Consider the following 21,480-nt stretch of genomic DNA (forward strand, 5'->3'; position numbering starts at 1 on the left):
AAGAACTGTTAGAAAATCTAAATGCACATGAAATATAATTAATTCAATTATTGGTTAGTAATTTATTAAAATAGCCATTCAAATTTGAAATAATAAGTATGATGTATTACCCAAGGTATATAGCTGCGTACATTCCCTGCCAAGGCTATTAGCGGCACAGCACCAGACACGCTCCTCCAGAAGCTTGCGTGCCGGCAGATCATGGGCTGCCCTCGTCACTCCGTAAATGTTTGTGTTGCTGTAATGAACGTCTCCTGTCTTGTTGTCACATCTGTAATAGGAATATTCAGGCAATGAATAGGATGAATCCGTGTTTACTCCACTTATCCCTGCGTTCCGATACAAAGCACAGGTTTTGACTAAGGGCACCTTGTTTTCTCTCCGGATGGCAGGTTTAGCATTGAACTTAACGGAATCTGTTTGTGCCGGCGGCGGCGGCGGCGCGCTACTCTGCTGTAAAGGAGAAAGAAGCAGCAGCCATGCAAAAAAATCAGATGCTGTGCATTTTTTATATAACAGAAAACCCATGTCTACATTAAAACAACCTACACTATATTGGTGTAAGGATAGAGTGGAACGTGATGGCACATATATAGTGGCATCCTAATAATTAAAATACAAATGACCTGAGTTAGCTATTAAAGGAGAAAAAAAGAATTTGGTTTCAACAAGCCATTCCAATGTATATGTTTAATGGGTGTACAGTTTAAATTCATCCGTTTTTTTGTGCCTTGCATCAAATATATTCGGTACATTCATTCTCTGTATTAACATCAATTTCATGGGAATAAAAACTCTCCAGTCTACCATACTGACCTCAATACATCCAATGCACATAACGCTATAATGACATATCACACTATACATTTACTGTTAAAGTACAATTTTCAATAACGTGCTATATCTAATGAACCGTACTGGATTGAGTTTGTATTTGATCCAATACAAACTTTGCCAAGAAATTGATATTTCAAAGAATACAGCTTTATCTTTGACTAAAGTGGGGCTCAAGCAAGGCACAAATGTTCACAACCATGAGCCCCAATTAAGTTACATTTATAAGGGTGAAGATCTCACAGTACCTGCCATGAGGATCATTACAGAATACCCATTGAAGGGAAGGTTTAGGATAGCTTTCCGATACACAGCTCACCATCTTATTAGTCTCCATAAAATATGGCTTTCTTGGTTTACCTGAAACGCAACATAAAACAATATTTCAAATGAATATAATAGATAGCATAAAGTTACAACAAACTTAACTACAAATAATTCCTCTCACTGTTTGGTAACATTTGACCTTTCCATTCTTCCATTCTACTCCCAAACCACCAGAAATGTAGATACGGTTGACACACTCTTATTACCCGGATAAAAATACTTTTAAAGCCACCGGAGTCAGGGAGATTGGATTTCAATGCCCCAGTGAGAATGAGTTCATGAATTATTTATTTTGGAGAATTGGTTACTCAGTCCCCTCTTTTTCATAATGATAGTATCACCCTAAGAAGACACAGAACCATGTCAGTACTATGAAGAGCCAGAAGGGTAGACCTATGCGAAGCTCCTATTGTTACTGGAACCAAGCAGTAGAAAGTCCATCTATTCGAACACGGAGCTGGCCCAATGATTTTCAAACGTATCTCCAGAATTTTATGTAAGTTACATACTTACTTTTTACTCTCACCCCAAAGTGCACGGTGTAGGTGGACATCCCATCATGAATTGAAAGTTGGTATTCACCAGCATGTTTCTCTAATACTCTTATAAGTTCCAGAGAACAAACCCCACTGCAAAAACACAAAACACACATTATTATATTTATTTTACTACGTTCTCAGGGTCGCAATATCACTATACATTTCACGATTGATGCTAATAAAAAAGGAGAATATTCTCTATGGATAAGAAGAGGGTGAACAGCGGAAGCTCATGTCTGACTTGTATAGGGTCCTGCAACCCTTCAAGGATCTACTTAACAAAGAAAGAGTTAACAGCAACGTTTGCAGGACAAGTTGTGGTTTTAACCCCTTGAGTTTTCATTATCTAAGGCCAACCATACTCAGCTTGGATATGCCAGCCCAAACATAATGAAACCTTTATTGTGTGGCACATTTTTGTGAGGTCTCCGACTTTTTTGTGTTTTTTAAATTAATACTCCACCACTACCACCATTATGCCCCCATCAGCACCATTATACCCCGTAACCTCTTGCTAAGATGCTCAGGGTCTTCTTTAAACATAATGGGCCTGGGGAAGCTCCCAAGAAAGGTGGTTCAAAAACAATTGACATGATAACTGTTCACAAGGCAAAAATGACAAGACGTAACTGGCAGATTAAATTATGAGAGCAACTTCAGTCTCAATTAAATATTAGAAATCCCACAAAGCAAGTGATTTTTATTTTCCATTGTTTTTCATATTAATTTCATTGAATGTGACAATTGTATGTAACAATGTGTGGCCCATCACCAGTGCGGGCTTAATCTACAATGTCAAGTTCAGGGATAGTAAGGGAGCCTGCTGCAGGACGGTATATGATCTATTAGGTAATTGATGTGGTGGCAGCCCATGGAACTGTTGTTTCTGAAGAAGGCAAGCTAGGGGAAGAACAGAAAAGTGGCAGCATTAAAGAGTTGGAGGTTGATGATGATTAGTGAAGATCTGAACACACACTAGTTCCATCTCACACAAGAGCCAGGCTCAGCTTGTGGTGGTATTGGTGGTGGAGACACTGATGGGGTGGAAGTAGCATACATTTGGTGTGCATGTATTGTTTGGGCTCTTTCTTTCAAATAAAAACATCCTAGAATTAAAATTTACATTTTCAGTAAACTTTTAATTAGAGAAAATGCTGTACATTAAAAGTGCTTCATTTGGTTTGGCTTGAATGGAACAAGATAGTAGAAGCAAAATGCTAACCTAACCAGAACAAGCAAAACGGTAACCTAACCAGAACAAACAAAATGGTACAGAGAGTTGTGAGTTTATGCTTCAAGTGTAGAAAGGATATTTAGTACAATTTACTTGAGTTTAGAGTAATTTTCTTCCGCTTTATCTTTATATCTACTATGATGGTGGCCACAGGAGGATCCTGGTGCTTGTTCCTGACATCCAGTAGAGCCTCTTAAATACAGCCAAGTATAGAATTCTAATTATTTCTCAGGACTTAAAGGTGATGGGCTTTATAGCTAGAAGCATTAATAGCAGGAAGAAAGGTGGTTCTGCCACTTTACAGATCTCTGGTCAGACCTCACCTAGAGTATTGTGTGCAGTTCTGTTCTAGAGACCCCCAGCTCCAGAAGGACATTGACATTCTGGAGAAAATTAAGAGGCAGGCGACTCAAATACTGAATAGTAATAGTGAACAATAATTGAAGGGTGAAGTTATCAGGAAAGACTAAGGTATCTCAATACGCATATTTTGGAGGAGAGAAGGGAAAGAGCGACACCTAAATATATAACAGGATTTAACAAAGTACAGGAGGGAAGTTTATTTCAAAAGAGGAAGCATGTTAGAACCAGAGATCATAATCTAAAACTAGAGGGTCAGAGATTTAGGTGTAATGTAAGGAAGATTTACTTTACTGTGAGGGTGGTAGATAGTGGAAAAGCCTTCCAGCTGAAGTGCTACAAGCTAATACAGTGAGTTAAACATTTAAACATGCATGGGATAGACATATGTCAAAGTGTAAGATAAGAACTGTGAAGAACCTATGTCTGATCTTCACTGTTATTATTATTATTATATTTATTTGTACCCTGTTTGAATGTGGCTGCAGCTCCAGCCTTCAAAGAGATGATCCTATAATCTGGCTGGGGCTCTTAATCAGCCAGCACAGCCCTGTCTGCCCAGACGGCACCCGCACTACAGGGGGGATAACACAGGTGGGGGAACCCATGGTATCCCTTAATCCCCTCACCTGATACATCCTCTGTATACCGATGGGATTTGTGAGGGGATGTGGCTGATGGGATTTGTCATGGGATGTGGTTGATAGGATTGGGGGTTGGGTTCGGTGCACAGTGAATGTAGATTGTATATAAATTCTGTGTGTTTGTAATAAAGAGAGTTCTGTTTTTAACCTCAAAGCATGAAATCCTGTCTCATGATTGAGGGAAGTGCTGGTCTGTGACTGCTTTCTTCGGACAGCCGTAGCGCGTCCGCTTACTGGGAGAGGGAAGGAGCTGACGGGCGGATGTGTCCAGTCTGGGGCACAGGACGATCCGTCACATTGGTGGCAAGCGGTGGGATCTACTCCTTCCAGACCAGAGCGGACCAAAGCAACTAGCCGCAGAACAAAGTTATACCCTGGCGAGGAAGAGCCAAACGGATCCACAGATGGAGTGGATTGAACAGTCACCGGGATGCGAGGTGACTTGGAGGGGAGTCGAGACCCTCGAATCGGAGACTCCAGTATGGGAGTTTGAGAGACGGACCCGAGCCCGGCTCGTGAGATGGAGAGCGGCCCTAGAAAAGTGGAGCGCCCACCGAGGTACACATCTGCCCACCCTAGAACAACAAATCAGGGACCAGGTGAATGGGAGGCTCTACTTGTTCGGGGGACCTGCGTCTCCAGGTGAGGTTGCAGAGCTAGAGAGGCTGGTCCGACAGGAGATTGGGCTCGAAGAGGAGTACCGAGCCATATACTGGGAAGCCCGAGGCCCGCAGCGAAAATCCAGAAAGGCCCATTCTCCGGAAGGGATGGATGTTGGCGGGCCTGGCCTGTTGTGGGAGGCATTCGAGGAAAGGGGTGTCTTTGGCAATGGCAACATGGACCGATGGTGGGACATTAGTGACAAGCGCCGGAGAGCCCTGCCGCCCACTGCAACAAGTGAACTCAGCCAAGACCTTGAGAGACTAGTAGACAGAGAATGGTGTCTCGAGGCAGAATACTTGGCACTGTTCGAGGGGAGCTACGCCCTGCAGTGTGAGCCGACAGATGTCACAGAGCGAGCTCCGGAGGCCGCTCACTGTAATTGGCAAGCCTCCGGACTTGAAGGTTCAGCCACTCTGCCCCTGGTATTGCAGCCAGAGCCCGAAGAGGTGAAAGTGGGCAATCACTTTTGGGAGGAAGTCTTCAGGGCGATTATGGACCGCATGCAGTCGCCGGAATTTGAGGCAGCGGTCTATGGGTTTCCACTAGAGGCGGCAGAAGCGCCGACAACAGGGCAGAGGGACGCTGTTCTCTGCCCAGCACCATGCGCCCCTCCTACTCCGGCTGAAGCGCCGGCACCGGGGCAGAGTGCCGCTGGCCTCTGCTCGCCCCACAGTGAAAGGTCCCTGCCTGCTAGCAGGGACCCACCAGGGCAGTGCGACGCGATCTTCTGCCCAGCACCGCAAAAGGCCAGACCGGCAGAAGAGCCGGCCACGGGGAAGAGTGCTGCTGGCTTCTGCTCATCCCCCAGCACAGTGTTCCCGCCGGCTAACGAGGACCAACCAGAAGTGCTGGCACCCGGAGAGAGAGTCGCTGACCTCTGTTCTGCACCAGCAATCCTCGCTCTGGCTGAAACGCCGGCAACAGGGCAGAGTGCTGCTGGCCTCTGCCCGCCCCACAGCAAAGGGTCCCCACCTGCTAGCAGGGAACGACCAGCGGAAGAGCTGGCCACAGGGCAGAGTGACTCTGTTCTCTGCCCAGCAACGTTCCCTGCACCAGCAGAGGCACTGGCAACCGGGCAGAGAGTCGCTGACCTCTGCCCTCCACAGCTTACACCCCCATTATCTGGCTCTCCCCAGCACCAGCATCTGGGAGGGGGCGCAGGCGGCGACCCTCCCCAGCGGCTGTCACCAAGTATGGGAGGAAGGGCAACCGGCACTCCTCCCCAGCGGCATGGTCCAGTGGGCAAAACGAGCCCCAGCTCGGAGAGCCAGGTAGGGGTAAGTGAAACTGCTGCTGCTTTGGAGTGGGCTCTTGTTGTTTGGGTGGGGGAATTTGGAGCTGACTCGGGACAAGCCCGTAGTCAGGGTAACCATGGGAGGGTTCCATCAGGTTGGGAGGGAGCCGAGTCTGGGCTGAGGGCCCAGAGGGGAAAGGAAGCCCTGGAGAAAGGTCTCCCATACCTGCAGAGGAGACTAAAGAGGGCTGCCCACTGGAGAGGCTTCTGGGCTAGCCTCTTACCCTTTGACTACGGGCCAGGCCTAGGAGCCTGGGTGACTGACATGGGGCTGCCAGGGTGCCCCAGAAGCCGCACGCCCGCTCTCCCTACCCCGCAGGACTAGAGACAGTAGAGGCCCGGTCATCCCCAAGCCGATCTGTTAGGGATCTGGCTGTGTCTGCCGGATGTTTGCACAAGAGGGGAGTAATGTGAAGAACCTATGTCTGATATTCACTGTTATTATTATTATTATATTTATTTGTACCCTGTTTGAATGTGGCTGCAGCTCCAGCCTTCAAAGAGATGATCCTATAATCTGGCTGGGGCTCTTAATCAGCCAGCCCTGTCTGCCCAGACGGCACCCGCACTACAGGGGGGATAACACAGGTGGGGGAACCCATTGTATCCCTTAATCCCCTCACCTGATACATCCTCTGTATACCGATGGGATTTGTGAGGGGATGTGGCTGATGGGATTTGTCATGGGATGTGGCTGATAGGATTGGGGGTTGGGTTCGGTGCACAGTGAATGTAGATTGTATATAAGTTCTGTGTGTTTGTAATAAAGAGAGTTCTGTTTTTAACCTCAAAGCATGAAGTCCTGTCTCATGATTGAGGGAAGTGCTGGTCTGTGACTGCTTTCTTCGGACAGCCACAGCGTGTCCGCTTACTGGGAGAGGGAAGGAGCTGACGGGCGGATGTGTCCAGTCTGGGGCACAGGACGATCCGTCACAAGAACAAAGTCTGAGTCATTGGCAGAAATGGGCAGACTAGACAGGCCTTATCTGCTGTCAAATCATGTTTCTATGTTTCGTCCAATGTTTACAAGAATTGGTTGTTTTCATGAGACGCAGTCTTTGAGTGCAAACCGATGTCTGACTATTAATTATTTTCTGGCCAACTAAACCATGCTAGGTGGCAAAAAATACATAGAAAGATTATTTCCCCAACCTACTCAGAAGAGGTAGGCATTTCGGCAGATTTGGGCAAAACTGTGCATTTTTCATGTAAGGTTTCTTAATGAGAATTTTTTCCTAATTCAATGATTTATTTATACAATGTGTGGCGTCACGTTTGAACAACAAGTAGATGTATAAAGATGTAGATACTTATATTTCAATTAACCTAATATCCAAATAAAATATGTTCTACATTCTTTATGTCAGCGTCTTATAAACACTTAGGGATTAAGTCATATTCTAATGGCTTTAAACCCTGGGAATTGGAAATTGTCTAATTTAATTTTGTTAGTGGGTATCAAATCAAGTAGACAAGTGTAAATGCAATGTTGTAGTTAATACGTGTCAGCATCCTTTGCTTTCCACTTCCATCAGATCGGTGCGAATTTCACTTCGCTTTCTTAGTGTATAAGACACAAAATGTAATTAAAGACTTTGCGTGGGCTGTCATGCAAAACGTGGTCAATTAAAGTAAATAAGCGGAACATTTTATGTAAAACGGTTGTGTTGCAGCCATAATTCGTCAACTTCCAAAAGGGGGGCTAATAATTTCAATTATTTGATAGTTTTGCGTGACAGCACACATAGCCTCAGACGATTAAGCAATAAGTCAATTAAAATATATACAACAGCTCGGTTGAAGTTCAATAAGCAAAGAACCGTAAATCCCCCAATCCATCATAGAACACCTCAATGGAATAGGAACAGTGGCAATTGTAATTAATTGTGGCAAATGCGTACCATTAAAAACTGGAATCAGGACCCAAAATACTTTAATATGTTACCTGTAGCAAGACTGCTATAAAACTACAGGGTCTATCAGTAAAGGGAGAGTTGAAATGAGAGTCTGGAGGGGAGCTCTATTTCTCTATACACGATAAAGGTCCAATCCACGGGAGATCTCCGAGAAGGTAGAGCTTGATTGACCTGTATAATGTATAGTTTAACCAGTCAGACGTCTTCAAAGTCTCTTTACCCATTAAAATATGTATTATACGGGGTCAGCTCAGCCATTCATGCTGGAGAAACTTGCAAGTGTCGGCCCTTTGCAATAGATAATGAAGGGAAGTTCAACTATCCTTCAAACTCTCCTGTTAACTCTCTTTTTGATGAATGAAACACTGGGAGAGCACAGTTTAAAGGTTAGCACTAGTATACACAACGTGTGCACCAGGCCCGGACTGGGACAAAAAATAGGCCCGGGCATTTAAGACTGAGCAGCCCATTTTTATATATTTATTTATTGTTAAAGCCCACCCTTCATGTACCATCTTTGCATTTCCCCAAATCACTTAAACATTCATGATAGACACAAACACTTACTCACTCATTTACACAAATAATTAACACATATTCATTAATGCAGTCTCACAAATCATTCAAGCAATTCATCCACACATGAATTCATTAATTCTCATACGCATTCACACAATTCATCCACACATTTATTCATTCATTCTTGTACGCATTCACACCACCCCCTCTCCCCATCCCCTTCTTATCTGCCCTTTCTAACTATGTTCCCCCTTATCACTATGTACCCCATTTCTCAATATGTACCCCCTCTCACTATCTATCCCCTCTACCCCTTTCTATCTAACCCCTCTCCCCCCTCTGCCCCTTCTCACTGCACCCCTCTCCCTCACCCTACTTACCTTGTTGCCGGAGTCCGCCACTCTAGTTTGTTTAACTTTATTTAACATGAAGGATGTTAAATAAAGTAAACAACTAAAAAAAGACCCAGATGTTTTAATTTAAGCCCTGTGCGGCCGCGCACCCCTAAGGCCAGCCCTGGTGGGGGCTGCCCGGCCCCCTAGAGTGGTGGACCCGGTTGCAGTTGCTGTGGACTTAAGGGGCAGGTGCCCCTTATGCCCTGCATTAATGCAGCCACATAGGCCCAGTCAGTCCGGTCCTGACTGAGCCTATTTTAAGGTAGGGGCCTGGAGCTGCAGCTCCATCAGCCCCTACGTCAATCTGGCCCTGGGCCGCCCGGCCCACCAGGAAAATGCCCGGTGTGCCCGATGGCCAGTCCGGGCCTGGTGTGCACCCATAAAAAGACTCACAACCACGAAGATTCTGTTTTTTGAATTCTGAAGGCGCCTTTATAAGACCAGAGCTTGCCTAAAAGAGATCCATTCATTTTTCGCTGTGACTGCTTTGGCAACACTGCTGTGCTGCATCCGAGCGTTACAGAGAGATTGTTCTGTTCTGTGTGAGACTGGTAAGCCTCAGCCTGCCATTTCTCACAGTGTACTTCATCCTCACTTCAGTTCTACTGAATTAATATTTAATAATAATAATTTGATTAATTTAATAATTTTTTTATTTAATTTGTCATCAACTGTGTAGTGCTGTTGAGTTGACAGTGCACTCAGTGCCTCACTAGCACTGGGGTGCCCTTGCCCTGGGCTGGCACTAGTGCCTACTGCCTGTCCTTCTTAAATAAATTAAATAATAGAATTTATAAATAATTTAATAGAATATATTATTAATAATTGAATACATATAAAATTATATATATATTTGTCAGTTATGTACGCTATAGTTACGTTAGTAATAGTATACTAGTGTAGAGTGTACTGTAGACATTCAAGACATCTACTAGTGTCTAATCTAAAATCAGTAATATTAATAATTAATAATTGAATACATTATAAAATTATATATATATTTGTCAGTTATATACGCTATAGTTACGTTAGTAATAGTATACTAGTATAGAGTGTACTGTAGACATTCAAGACATCTACTAGTGTCTAATCTAAAATCATTAATATCCATAATTCTATAATTCTTATCTTAATAGTTAATTAAATTAAAAATATAATTAATAATTACTATACTACTAGCTTATAGTTCAGCTAATCTTATTAGTACTGGTGCTGCAGCTCTATAGTTTTTTCTTTTTTTTAGCAACAGCAAGAGACCAAGTCAATTTTTCTTAATTAATAATATTTCATTTTATTTCATTTGTTTTGCTCACCTCAGTCCATCAGTGAAGTGAACTTGTTGGGCTAGTGAGTGCAGCCGCATAAGTGCTGTGTGTTTCAGCAAGCAGTGAAGCTAACTGTTTTGCTGTGACATTTTATTTTATTTCTAATTTCTTTTCAAGAAAAATTGACTGTGTGACGACAACAACTGTACTAAGCAAAGCTTCAAGCTACTAGCTGTAGTACTAAAATAATTCTAATCTTTAATCTTCTTAATCTTATCTATAATATATTATATAATATAATATAAATTCTAATTCATAATCTATAATATATAAAAGTAATTCTTTCTAATTCATAATCTATATTCTATCTATAATCCATAATATAAGTAATTCTAATCTATTAATAATATAATATATATAACTTAACCTCACTTTAGCTTAGTGGGCTTGAGAGCGTCTGCCTAGAGTTAGACTAGAATACTAATATAGCTTTAGATTTAGCATAGTAGTAAGATAGGCTCTTAGGCCCGTGCAAATTCAAAGTCTTTTTAATTTTTTTTATCCCCCTTTTTTTTTTTTTTTTTTTTAACGTTTTTTTAAACACTACACTACACACACAACACAAAATTTGAAATGGATCCTCGTTTTGGGACTAAGGAGGGACAAGCTCCATCTACCACCACCACCACCAGCACCACCACCAGTTCTAAGATGCAGCCTTTGCGTCAGTCTAGCCGGCCAAGTAGGCCAAGCTCTCGCTTATCATTTGGGGAAGCATTGCTTGAAGGATCATCAAGTAAAGGAAAGGCACCAAAAGCAGGCAGTAGTATTGCGGCTAGGCCCACAAACTCTATGTTTTTTTACGGAAAGCCTAAAGCACCAGAAGCACGTTCAAAGTTAAAGGGTAGCACAACTAGTACTTCTTCTAGCCCAGAGAGTAAAAAGAAGTGCCTTTTGCCCCAAGCAGCATCTTCCCCATCCACGAGCAGCATGCAAGGTACCAAGCAGAGCCAAATTAGCAGCAAGACTCAGAGGGGTCCCAAACCAAAGCGATCTCATTCCTTTGTAGGGAAAACCACCACCACCACCCTCACCTCTACCACCATTAGTGCTGCGCCTACTGTTCCCACCGGTACCGTCACGCCATGTCCTCCTAGTACCTCTAGCAAACCACCAAGTCCTTACAATATTTTTGTAAAGACAGTTAGAGAGAGGGCTACACATAGTGGAACTCCACCTAGCGAGGTAGCAGAGGAGCCTGAGACTGAGAGTCTCACGACGATATCAGTCTTAGCTCCAGCCTAGCAGGAATTCCATTCGATCTGGCTAATGAAGAACTAGACTATGAGCCAGAGGAAGTAGAGGAGATAAGTGGTCAGGAATCAGATTCCTCAGGGAGCAGTGTCCAAATGACTAGTGCACAATTTTCCCCTGAGCCTCCACCTTCTCCGCTACAATCATCACCATCACCACCACCAGCAGCAGCAAAACCTAGCAAATCTAAAGTTAAAGCAATTAGCAGTCCCACTATGGCCAGTACTGTTACCACCAGTCCCACCACCACTAGTTCTGCCTCTGTTCATCCACCCCGAGCAGTAGGAGCAGCACCCAAGGCACACTCCAAGGTTATGCGCGCCCCAATTTGGGAGCACTTTGAAAATGTTGAAGAAAGGAAAGTGCAAACATTGTGGGAAGCTAATAAGCAGAGGGAAAGTATCTGGCCATTTTACCAGTGCTAGCATGAAGCATTATCTCAGCACTCAACACAACGCTGTACTATTGGGGAAAGATGCAGAAGTAAAACTTAGTGCAGGCAGCATAGCTGGTGGCCGTGGAAAAACCCCAACAGCTGCTTCTGAGCCAATAGCAGCAGCAGCAGCAGCTAGTGTTGGCAGCCAGAGACCAAGGCAGCTTTCCAAGGCTGCTGGTCAGTCTGTTCATTTCACAACAGATTTGTGGAGTGCACCTAGTGGGCAGCATGCCTTTCTTTCTTTGACAGCACACTGGTGGCAGCCCGGTGTGCCCAAGGAAGCTGCTGCAGCAGGCTACCGATCATTCCTTCTCCATGCAGAAGTGATGGATGAAAAGCACACTTCCCAAAATATTCTGCATGCGATGAGGAAAATGTTTAGCCTTTGGGTGGGAGCAGAGGCAGGCACCAATGTTGAAGTTGGTTTTGTGGTAACTGACGGAGGTGCCAATATGGTGAAAGCGGTGCGAGATGGTCATATTGTTGGTGTGCGCTGTGCAGCCCACATCATCCATCTTGTAGTGAAGGCAGCAATGTCAGAAGGAACTAATGTGGCAGCAGTAGTTCTGTCCCGCTGCAGAAAGAACGCTGGGCACTTTCACCATAGTGTTAAGGCTAGCCAACTTTTGAGGGAAGAGGAAGAGAGGTCAGGTCTTCCCGTACACTGCCTACGTCAGGATGTCAGTACACGGTGGAACTCCACGTTAGACATGCTGGAGAGGATTTTGGAGCAGCAGAGGGCAATCCATAATCTTACCTCAGAGCACAATATTGGGGTTACATCTCCATTGAATAGGGAGGATTGGACAGTGATCGCCCAGCTAGTGGCAGTCCTTAAACCATTCAGGGATGCCACAGAAAATTTAAACTCAAACACTGCCAGTCTGGCCCAGGTAATCCCAGTGTTCTCCCATCTAGGCAGCAAGACGGATGTGTTCCTTGAAAACCGTGAGGCTGTTCAAGGTGGCACTCTACATCCTGACGTAGCAGCCATAGTCAGGAAGCTGAAGGATCTGCTAAAAGTACACCTTCGCAAACGCATGGAAGAGAGTCCCGAAATGATGCTAGCGTGCCTTTGCGATCCATGAATTAAGGGAAAGCTAGCTTTGAAATTCAATGTTCTCAGTAGCTACCGGGAGCAATTGGTCAACAAGGTGTGTGACTGGCAGCGTAAAATGGGAATGCAGGAGGAGGAAGAGATTATGTGGTCTGCTACTCCTAGCAGCAGCATCAGCAGCAGTGCCACAAGCATCACAACAACACAGCTGAGTGGAGCAGCTGCGTTTTGGGAAGAAGCACTTGGGAGTATAGCTGGACCATCTGACAGAGCAAGCAGCAGAAAGGAGAGTAGTGCTGCTGAAATGGTCAAACTTTACCTCTGTGAAGTTCCTTCTGCACCTAATGTTGATCCTCTTAGCTACTGGGATGAAAAGAAGAGTGTGTGGCCTGCACTCTCATGGGTTGCGCAGCAGCTTCTATCATGTCCGCCAACCACTGTTCAAAGTGAGCGCGTGTTTTCTATGACTGGAAACTGGAGTCCACAGCGCTCACGCATGGCACCTCATCTGATGGAGCAGATTGCCTTTCTTAAATTCAATCTGCCCAAGTTGGGTTACCCAGCTCTTAGCTTGGAAAGTTAAATTTTTTTTTCTCTAATGTTTAAGGTAGTTTCTCCCCCTGGTTGCACGTGTTTGTGGTGTGGCAACGTCTGCTACCTCCGCCGGTGTAGCCAATTTACGTTAAGGCCTAGTGTCTGAGTTCTGGAAGTCTGCTCCCAAACGCCATGGACTGACAGACTTTGATGCTTTTCCCTGGGGTGAAACAGGTGAGCGGGTCGTCAATTGCTCACTCATTCAACTTTCCCAATGCTGCTGCTGGTTGTGGTGCCAGTGTCTCTTCTCTGCCAGTTCGCTTCCTGGCTAGTGTCATGCCTCAAATGTCCAAAATGTTTAAGGTAGTTTCTCCCCCTGGCTGCGTCTGTTTGCGGTGTGGCAACGTCTGCTATCTCCGCCGGTGTAGCCAATTTACGCTAGGGCCTAGTGTCTGAGTTCTGGAAGTCCGCTCCCAAACGACATGGACTGACAGACTTTCATGCTTTGCCCTGGGGTGAAACAGGTGAGCGGGTCGTCAATTGCCCACTCATTCAACTTTCCCAATGCTGCTGCTGCTGGTGGTGGTTATGCCAGCGTCTCTTCTCTGCCAGTTCGCTTCCTGGCTAGTGTCATGCCTCAAATGTCCAAAATGTTCAAGGTAGTTTCTCCCCCTGGCTGCGTCTGTTTGCAGTGTGGCAACGCCTGCTACCTCCGCCGGTGTAACCAATTTACGCTAGGGCCTTGTGTCTGAGCTCTGGAAGTCTGCTGCCAAACGTCTAGGACTGACAGTCTTTGGATGCTTTGCCCTGGGGTGGAACAGGTGAGCGGATCGCCAATTGCCCACCCATTCGCCTTTCCCAATGCTGCTGCTGCTGGTGGTGGTGGTGCCAGCGTCTCTTCTCTGCCAGTTCGCTTCCTGGCTAGTGTCATGCCTCAAATGTCCAAAATGTTCAAGGTAGTTTCTCCCCCTGGTTGCACGTGTTTGCGGTGTGGCAACACCTGCTACCTCCGCCGGTGTAGCCAATTTACGCTAGGGCCTTGTGTCTGAGTTCTGGAAGTCCGCTGCCAAACGTCTAAGACTGACAGTGTTTAGATGCTTTGTTCTGGGGTGAAACAGGTGAGCAGGTCGCCAATTGCCCACTCATTCGCCTTTCCCAATGCTGCTGCTGCTGGTGGTGCCAGCGTCTCTTCAATGCCAGTTCCATTCCTGGCTAGTGTCATGCCTCAAATGTCCCTAATGGTAAGGGTAGTTTCTCCCCCCTGGCTGCGTCTGTTTGCGGTGTGGCAACGCCTGCTACCTCTGCCGGAGTAGCCAGTTTACGCTAGGGCCTTGTGTCTGAGCTCTGGAAGTCTGCTCCCAACTGACAGTTGTTTGGATGCTTTGCCCTGGGGTGAAACAGGTGAGTGGGTCGCCAATTGCCCACTCATTCGCCTTTTCCATTTCCTTTTCCATTTCATTTTTTTCCATCTGATACACAACCTACCAAACATAACACACACAATAACACATATAACACAGTGACATAACGCACATAACACATATAACACAGTGACATAACACATAACACACATAACAGACACATGTACAATTCACAAATCACAAGGACCTTTCCTCCTGTTATTTGCCCTGGCCTTCACTTCTACACTCACTAGCATTAACGCTATAACTCACACTTCACCCTATAACATTTTTCCATCCACATAGCTGCCAACAGACCCAACTTTTTCAGGGACAGTCCTGCTTTTTTCCTGTCCCATCAAATTTAGCTAAACTAGGTATGCTAGTGCACATAGGTATAGCTGGGTAGGGTAGCACTACAACATTAAATAAATATAATAAAGTAAATAATAATAAATATAACTTTAAAATAAAATTCAATAAACCCATTAAAATTAAAATTACATTATTATTTAGACATAATACATCTTTAACCAAAACAGCGCACTGCTAATAATCTTAAAAATAACCGTACATTAACCCTAATCTATTTTTTAGTTCTTGTCCAACATTTTTCCATTCGCATACCTGCCAACACACCCAACATTTTTGTGGACAGTCCTGGTTTTTTCCAGTCCTGTCCAGTAAAAGTTGGGTTGTTGCAAAGTATGCCATTATAAATAGGTAGCAAATGTTAGGCATGTATTACAAGTGGTCCAAAATCAATTTAAAATAATCCCTATTCTTTTATGAAACATCTATGGATGTGTGACTGTGTATGATAAAAAGGAGGCCAAGTTCCTTGGAGCATTTGTCTAGGTCATTTTGTGTACAGTACACCTCGGTACGTGTGTGCAACTCTATTGGTCGTTTCGGCAGGGGGCTCGCCTGCCATCAACGAATGAGGTGCATTCTGCAGTTCTGCAATTCATTTGTTGATGCCAGACCAGCCCCCTTCCGGCGACCAATAGAGTCGCACACACGTACCTTCACGGCGCGAACGCATCTGCCGCTGCTGCTGCTCCGATGTGTTCTTAACCCCGTATTAACCCCTGCTACGCAGCCGGGAGAAAACGAAGATGAAACGAGCACGAAGAATGGCCACGAATATTCGCCCGAAAAGAAGACAGGAACGGGCGAATATTCGCAGAATACGAAGTTTTTTTTTTCTCCGAAGACGAGTACGAAGACGAACACGAAGAGCTTCCTGGTGCCCAAGTCTAGTTTTTTCCATGAAACAGATGTACGTTCCATGCCTTGCAACTGACTGATGTTTTCAACCTAATCCATATACTAAATTCTTACAAGGGCAAAGGTATAATACTTATAAATAATATATTAGAGGTTGTAGCCGTATTAGTCCAGTGGTGTCAATATCAAATCACAGATGGAATAAGATACTTATTCCATCTGTTATTTGATATATAATTATATATATATACTATATATTATATATATATATAATTATATATATAATAAATGATAATTATTTGAAATAAAAAATTATCTTCTTTTCTGTAAGATACATTGTTATGTTATACACCACTTTTTATGTCCTGTTTACCCATTGTACAGCTCTATGAAATATGATGGCGCTATATAAGACAATAATAAATAATAATAGTGAAGAACATTATTTCTCACGCGCTCTCTGATGATTGCATGTGATGTTCCGTATTGTTCTTCCTCAACAACCAAACAGATGACACCGCATCACTTATATTCTGCAAGACTTCCAGCGACACAGATTCAAATAAAATGACTTCCACCGCCATTGCTGCTTTGTAAACATACTGGGACATCATATAACAGCCCAGGTCACTGGTCCTGTCTGTAGAACTGGAAACCTAGGAAATTAAAGGTATACATAATTATATACAAGACATAAAAATCATTAGAAACGTACAAATCTCAATTAGTAATTTCTACAATATAAGCGAGTATTAGACCTTAGGCCAAAGAATGAAAAGCATCGTGAATGGGATATATTATACTATTATACAATAATAAGTAGTTACCTGTGCCTGTCTACTGATCTTTACTAAATGGCAGCTGATTGCTGGCGGCGAGTCTTGGGTTGGGACTGCGGATAACACACTACTGATGACTGCAACTGCAAAACAAAAGCAGACACATTTCTGATAATCCCTGTAATCCAATCCTATCAGCATGGATAAATGTCTGATCTTTTCTTTCAATAAAATTTGATTAAACTCATTATTCATCCACATTTGGTATTATGTGCAAATATACATAGAGATAAATAGAAATGGAAAATTGATTTATGTGTGACGGCCATGATAACATTGTGCTTATATTTACATTTTAATAGAGACATACAGATTGGATCCAGTGTAATAAATCTGACAGTTCTAAGGAGCTCTAGAAAAAGATATTTTTATTAGAAGAGCAGTACTGGGGCTTGTTGTGGGTACCCTGGGTGCCTGTAGCATACTTTTTGGCATGATGTCATGTTGGGATTGGTGTTACAGTCTAGTCGCTGGTGGACCAGAGAGTAATTCACAAACAGTCACTGTGGCTCAGCTCCGTATAATTTGACAGAACCTCCCCACAGCCATGTCCCTGATGTTGTCAATCTGTTCAGCGCTTTTCTGGATTCCCCGAAAACTTGTAACCAATCTCCTCTCGTATTAAATCAGACTTACGTGGTCTGAAATTCTAATGCCCGAGTTAAGACATACATTTTAATGATCTGGTATAGATAAACAGGTGTACCCCAGGCACTTTGGCTCCTCTATATCCATACCAATACACTGGGTTTCTCTTACACATCGAGTGTCGCTTGCCGTTACAGAAAAAGCTGTCATGTTCTTTAAGGGCCTGTTTTGTGGAACTGGTTTACGGCAGCACATTATGATCATAAATCATTCGTGACCAGAAATGTTGGTGCACTTCCCTTCCTGAGCTATTTTAGTAGAGGCTCTTTGAACAGCCACTACTCCAACTGGTTCTTCAGCAGGTCATCCTTCCTGTTCAGAAGATGGAGGCTGTTTCCTGTGGGAACCAGTGAGTACGCTTCATGCTACTTACAGGAAGAGAGGGACGGGTAGCGCAGCAAACCAGAGGCTATTCATTTTAACTCTTAATACCGCACATCGTAGCTAACACACATATTTTGTACATTTCTTAGGACATTTCTTAGGAGGCTTTCCATCCTTATTAACTGCCTCCAAAACATAAACATACAGTAAATGTTAAATTTAATAAAAGGATGGGTAGGGTGAGAAAAAGGATAGCAGGCGTCCCAGCGAGACAAAACATACACAAATAAACCAGATCTGTGATCTTCTTTCCGATAAAAGTTTAATCACGTAAAGACAGTGCAGAAACTTTAAAGAAGCTTTGTCTCGGTGCTGGCTTTTATGATATATGACCATTAAGTCTCACCGGCAAACATTATGAACGAGGCAACATTTTACATGATTTCATAATTGTTTCTGGAAAGGATATGTGTTTTCAATGGCGATAACAACAGCGTTTCTTATTCTGCAGCGGAAAAGTTTAAAATCCATTACCACTCTCCTACTCCGTGATCCTAAAAATCTGGTTTTATTTATGTCCTGCTCATATTAGTTTTAGCTGTTTAGATAAATTAATTTTTAAGCTGTATTCTTTTTATTTACTATTTGTTTTCATGCCGTTCCTTGTTTCCCTGGATACTGGCCGTGCCACCTTTAAATTGGGCGTTGTGGTAGCTATCCTGCTGCTTTTGGTTTTCTATAGTGCAAGCATTCAGTCCTCATTGGATTTTGGAGTCTTAAAACACATAGAATTTGATGTCAGAACCATTTGGCCTATCTGATCTACCCATTTATCCTGCTTAAAGACTTAGAGCCTTGGTCTTGTCTTAGATTCAGAATAGCCATATGCTTATCCCATGCATGTTCTCTTACTGGTTGTACTCTCTCTATCCATTGTACAGCGCTACGGAATTTGATGGCGCTATATAAAACAATAAATAATAATAATAATATTCTCTTTAAATTCACTTGAGCTATGGGCCATCTGGGATGAAGACGTGGTCCTACTGGTCTCTACATAGTAATGCTGCTGCACTCATTGACTCTGATCTTCTGATGGTCCTGGTAGTCTTCTTCCTACATGAACATATGTAATATATAGTATATATGACGCCCATCACAGTCACATTTACAGATCTAATAGAATGTATAGCAAGTATTTTTTGTAAAAACATTTAATACAAGCATCATATATACGTGTCTGCTTTTTATGCTTTGAAAGGAAATGGTGGCATTGTAAAGTAAAGTATATTTGTTTGTTCATAACATCAGCTCATGCTAAGAGCTTAGATGCTTAGTACATTTTATCTTAGACAGTTTGATACATAACACTTTGGATTTTTTTCCTTTACATTTACCGCATCACTGCTCTCATGTGTTCTATAGAAAAAGTCTACAATATTCGCTATATGAGGAAATGTTGTCTTAGATGTATTAAAGTTTCGATTGATGTAATGCGTGCGTCTGTGCTGTTTTTTGTATCACCAATAAATGGATCCAGGTACTGCAGTTAGGTGGGGATATCACGCCAGACACTTCCTTCCATAATCTTAAGTCTCTAGTTCTGCTTCCTTTGTTTAAAATATATGTCTTGCTTTTGGTTACCCCCCAACCACATCAATTCTCTTCTTTTTAATAGGTGTACCGAAGTCAACGTTTTTCAACACATAGATTTATAGAAGCAGAGGACCACGCAATTTAAACATCTCATGTTCTGCTCCCGTTATTCCATCTATTTAATATTAATTTATAGCCAACAGGTCTACATTTCAGTGTTTGCGTTTTTAGGTGCATTGGGTGTTTTGTATAAAACTGATTCTGGTGCAAAGTTTAAAACGTTGTTATAGCAACCAATGAGACTTATGTTTTTTTGATTGCTATGGATATTGTAACAGGTGAAAAACTTTAGAATCACTTTTTATATATAAGCCCAACAATATGAGAATGCTCAGATGCGATTACTGGTAACCAAGCACATAAAGCTTAATCTAGGACAAACTAAAGTTTGCTCCCAAAAGAAATTCTACTAATTGCAATGAAAATAATAAACTCCAAGTCTTCACTCTAGGGATTAAATGTTCGGTAGGTATGTCTAGATAATAGACTTGTGCACGGTGAGCAAAGTTGGTTTAAACTAATTTTTCACTTTGTTTTTTGACTTCGCTTGACAACAAATTTTGTTTCCTGACCTTTCAGTTTAGATGAAATTTTGCGAGTTTTTTCATCGATGTTTCATTCACTTACAGCAACAGCAGCATTTCAGGGCTTAGGAAGAAACACTAGATTTTGCATTGCAGAACCACCAGCAACACTACACTAATGAATAGACTGAATTTCCCCCCAAAATTGACCATTGTGATGAATTGGTTCCCTAGAGTAAGGACGCTGATAGAGCAGCAACAGTAGCACCGGCAGACAGACACCGTGTATAACGTATAAAACCAATGTTTTATACTTTCCTCTCTAATGGTCAGAGCTGATTGACTACCTGCTTTCTTGCATGGAGCAGGCAGTAGGAGGTGATCTGCAATATGGGAAGCAATGAAAATGTTTTACTCAAACACTTACAATAAAGGATTGCTTATTTTGTTCCTAGGGGTGAAAAATAAAATGTAATACCTCTTCAAGTGAAGCCTCTAACGTTCAACCCCAATAAGGCAAAAATGTATTGCTTCTTTGGGAAAAAGACTATCACTAAATTAATGGATCCCATGAAAGATCTGGCTTCTTTTTATGGCTTATTTAAGCATACTACACTATATGTTTTTTTTCTTTTATGTTTTTTATGTTGACACTTATGTCAACATTTATGTTGAATATTATGCAAGAGATTTAAGATACATTTATTTACACATAAGTTTTGTTAAGGGCACAATCCGCTTTTGTTTGTTGTATAGGTTGTTGGCTCACTTGTTGCTAAACTGCTAATTCTGTTGGGCTTTAATGTTCCAACTTTGAATCATGGCATTATTTAAGAATCTACTGTAACTGTATTATGATGATGTTTTATACTTATACTACAAGTGTTTCAGATGTTGTAAATGTTCATAATGTCATATCCCTACTGGGAGGTGAACCCATGACCTAGGCTCAACATCTGATATATTCAAACAGATCTGTTTTGATTCTTGGTCTGTCTCTCTTCAGGCCACGGATACCTTGTATGAGTCATCCACTGAAATGACTCTTCAAACTCTCAGACAAGGCCAGAAACCCAATGAAGACTGTGTTCAAATTTCGTCACACAGTGATAGAGATCACATGGAATGAACCTGGTCTCTGGCATCAATTTGCCTAGGCTTACTTGAATCAATTAAGGATGAATTGGCACAAGTAGGAATTCCAGACTCCATGGAAGACTAAAAAGACAGCAGAAGAGGTCCTGGAAGAACCAGGGCAGATAGGACTAGCCCAGGATCCTCTGTCATTCGAGGAAAAAACAAGAAGGCACTGCCTACAACTGTACGTCTGCTGAGATTAACCTGGTTTATAAGCTCTGATAATGTCAGCCTTACTTGTCAAGGTGGCGGAGTCCGGTATCAGGAGCAAGCTGAGTCAAGCTGAGAACCAGTCAGAATCAAGTGTCAGGTGAAACAGTTACCCATAAACATAATGGAAGTCAAGAATCAGGTCAGCCAGGATATCTGTCCAAGTCAAAGGGAAACAATT

The 21,480-nt window shown here is 42.9% G+C and overlaps 1 protein-coding gene across 1 annotated transcript in view; it reads right to left on the reverse strand.

Moving 5' to 3' along the window:
- LOC149288983 (receptor-type tyrosine-protein kinase FLT3-like) overlaps window positions 1-17,643 on the reverse strand; it is a 49,733-nt gene extending 32,090 nt beyond the window's left edge. Inside the window, exons 1-4 of the mRNA XM_089491216.1 lie at window positions 17,560-17,643; window positions 16,415-16,617; window positions 1,688-1,790; window positions 111-453 (exon numbers count right to left, since the gene is read on the reverse strand). Coding sequence (XP_089347342.1) covers window positions 111-453; window positions 1,688-1,790; window positions 16,415-16,617; window positions 17,560-17,643 — 733 coding nt within the window. The remainder of the gene's footprint in view (window positions 1-110; window positions 454-1,687; window positions 1,791-16,414; window positions 16,618-17,559) is intronic.
- Between the last annotated feature and the right edge of the window lie 3,837 nt (window positions 17,644-21,480).

This window comes from Sceloporus occidentalis, unplaced genomic scaffold (assembly GCF_023333645.1).
Source record: "Sceloporus occidentalis isolate IW3139 unplaced genomic scaffold, rSceOcc1.0.p SCAF_49, whole genome shotgun sequence".
NCBI lineage: Eukaryota > Metazoa > Chordata > Lepidosauria > Squamata > Phrynosomatidae > Sceloporus > Sceloporus occidentalis.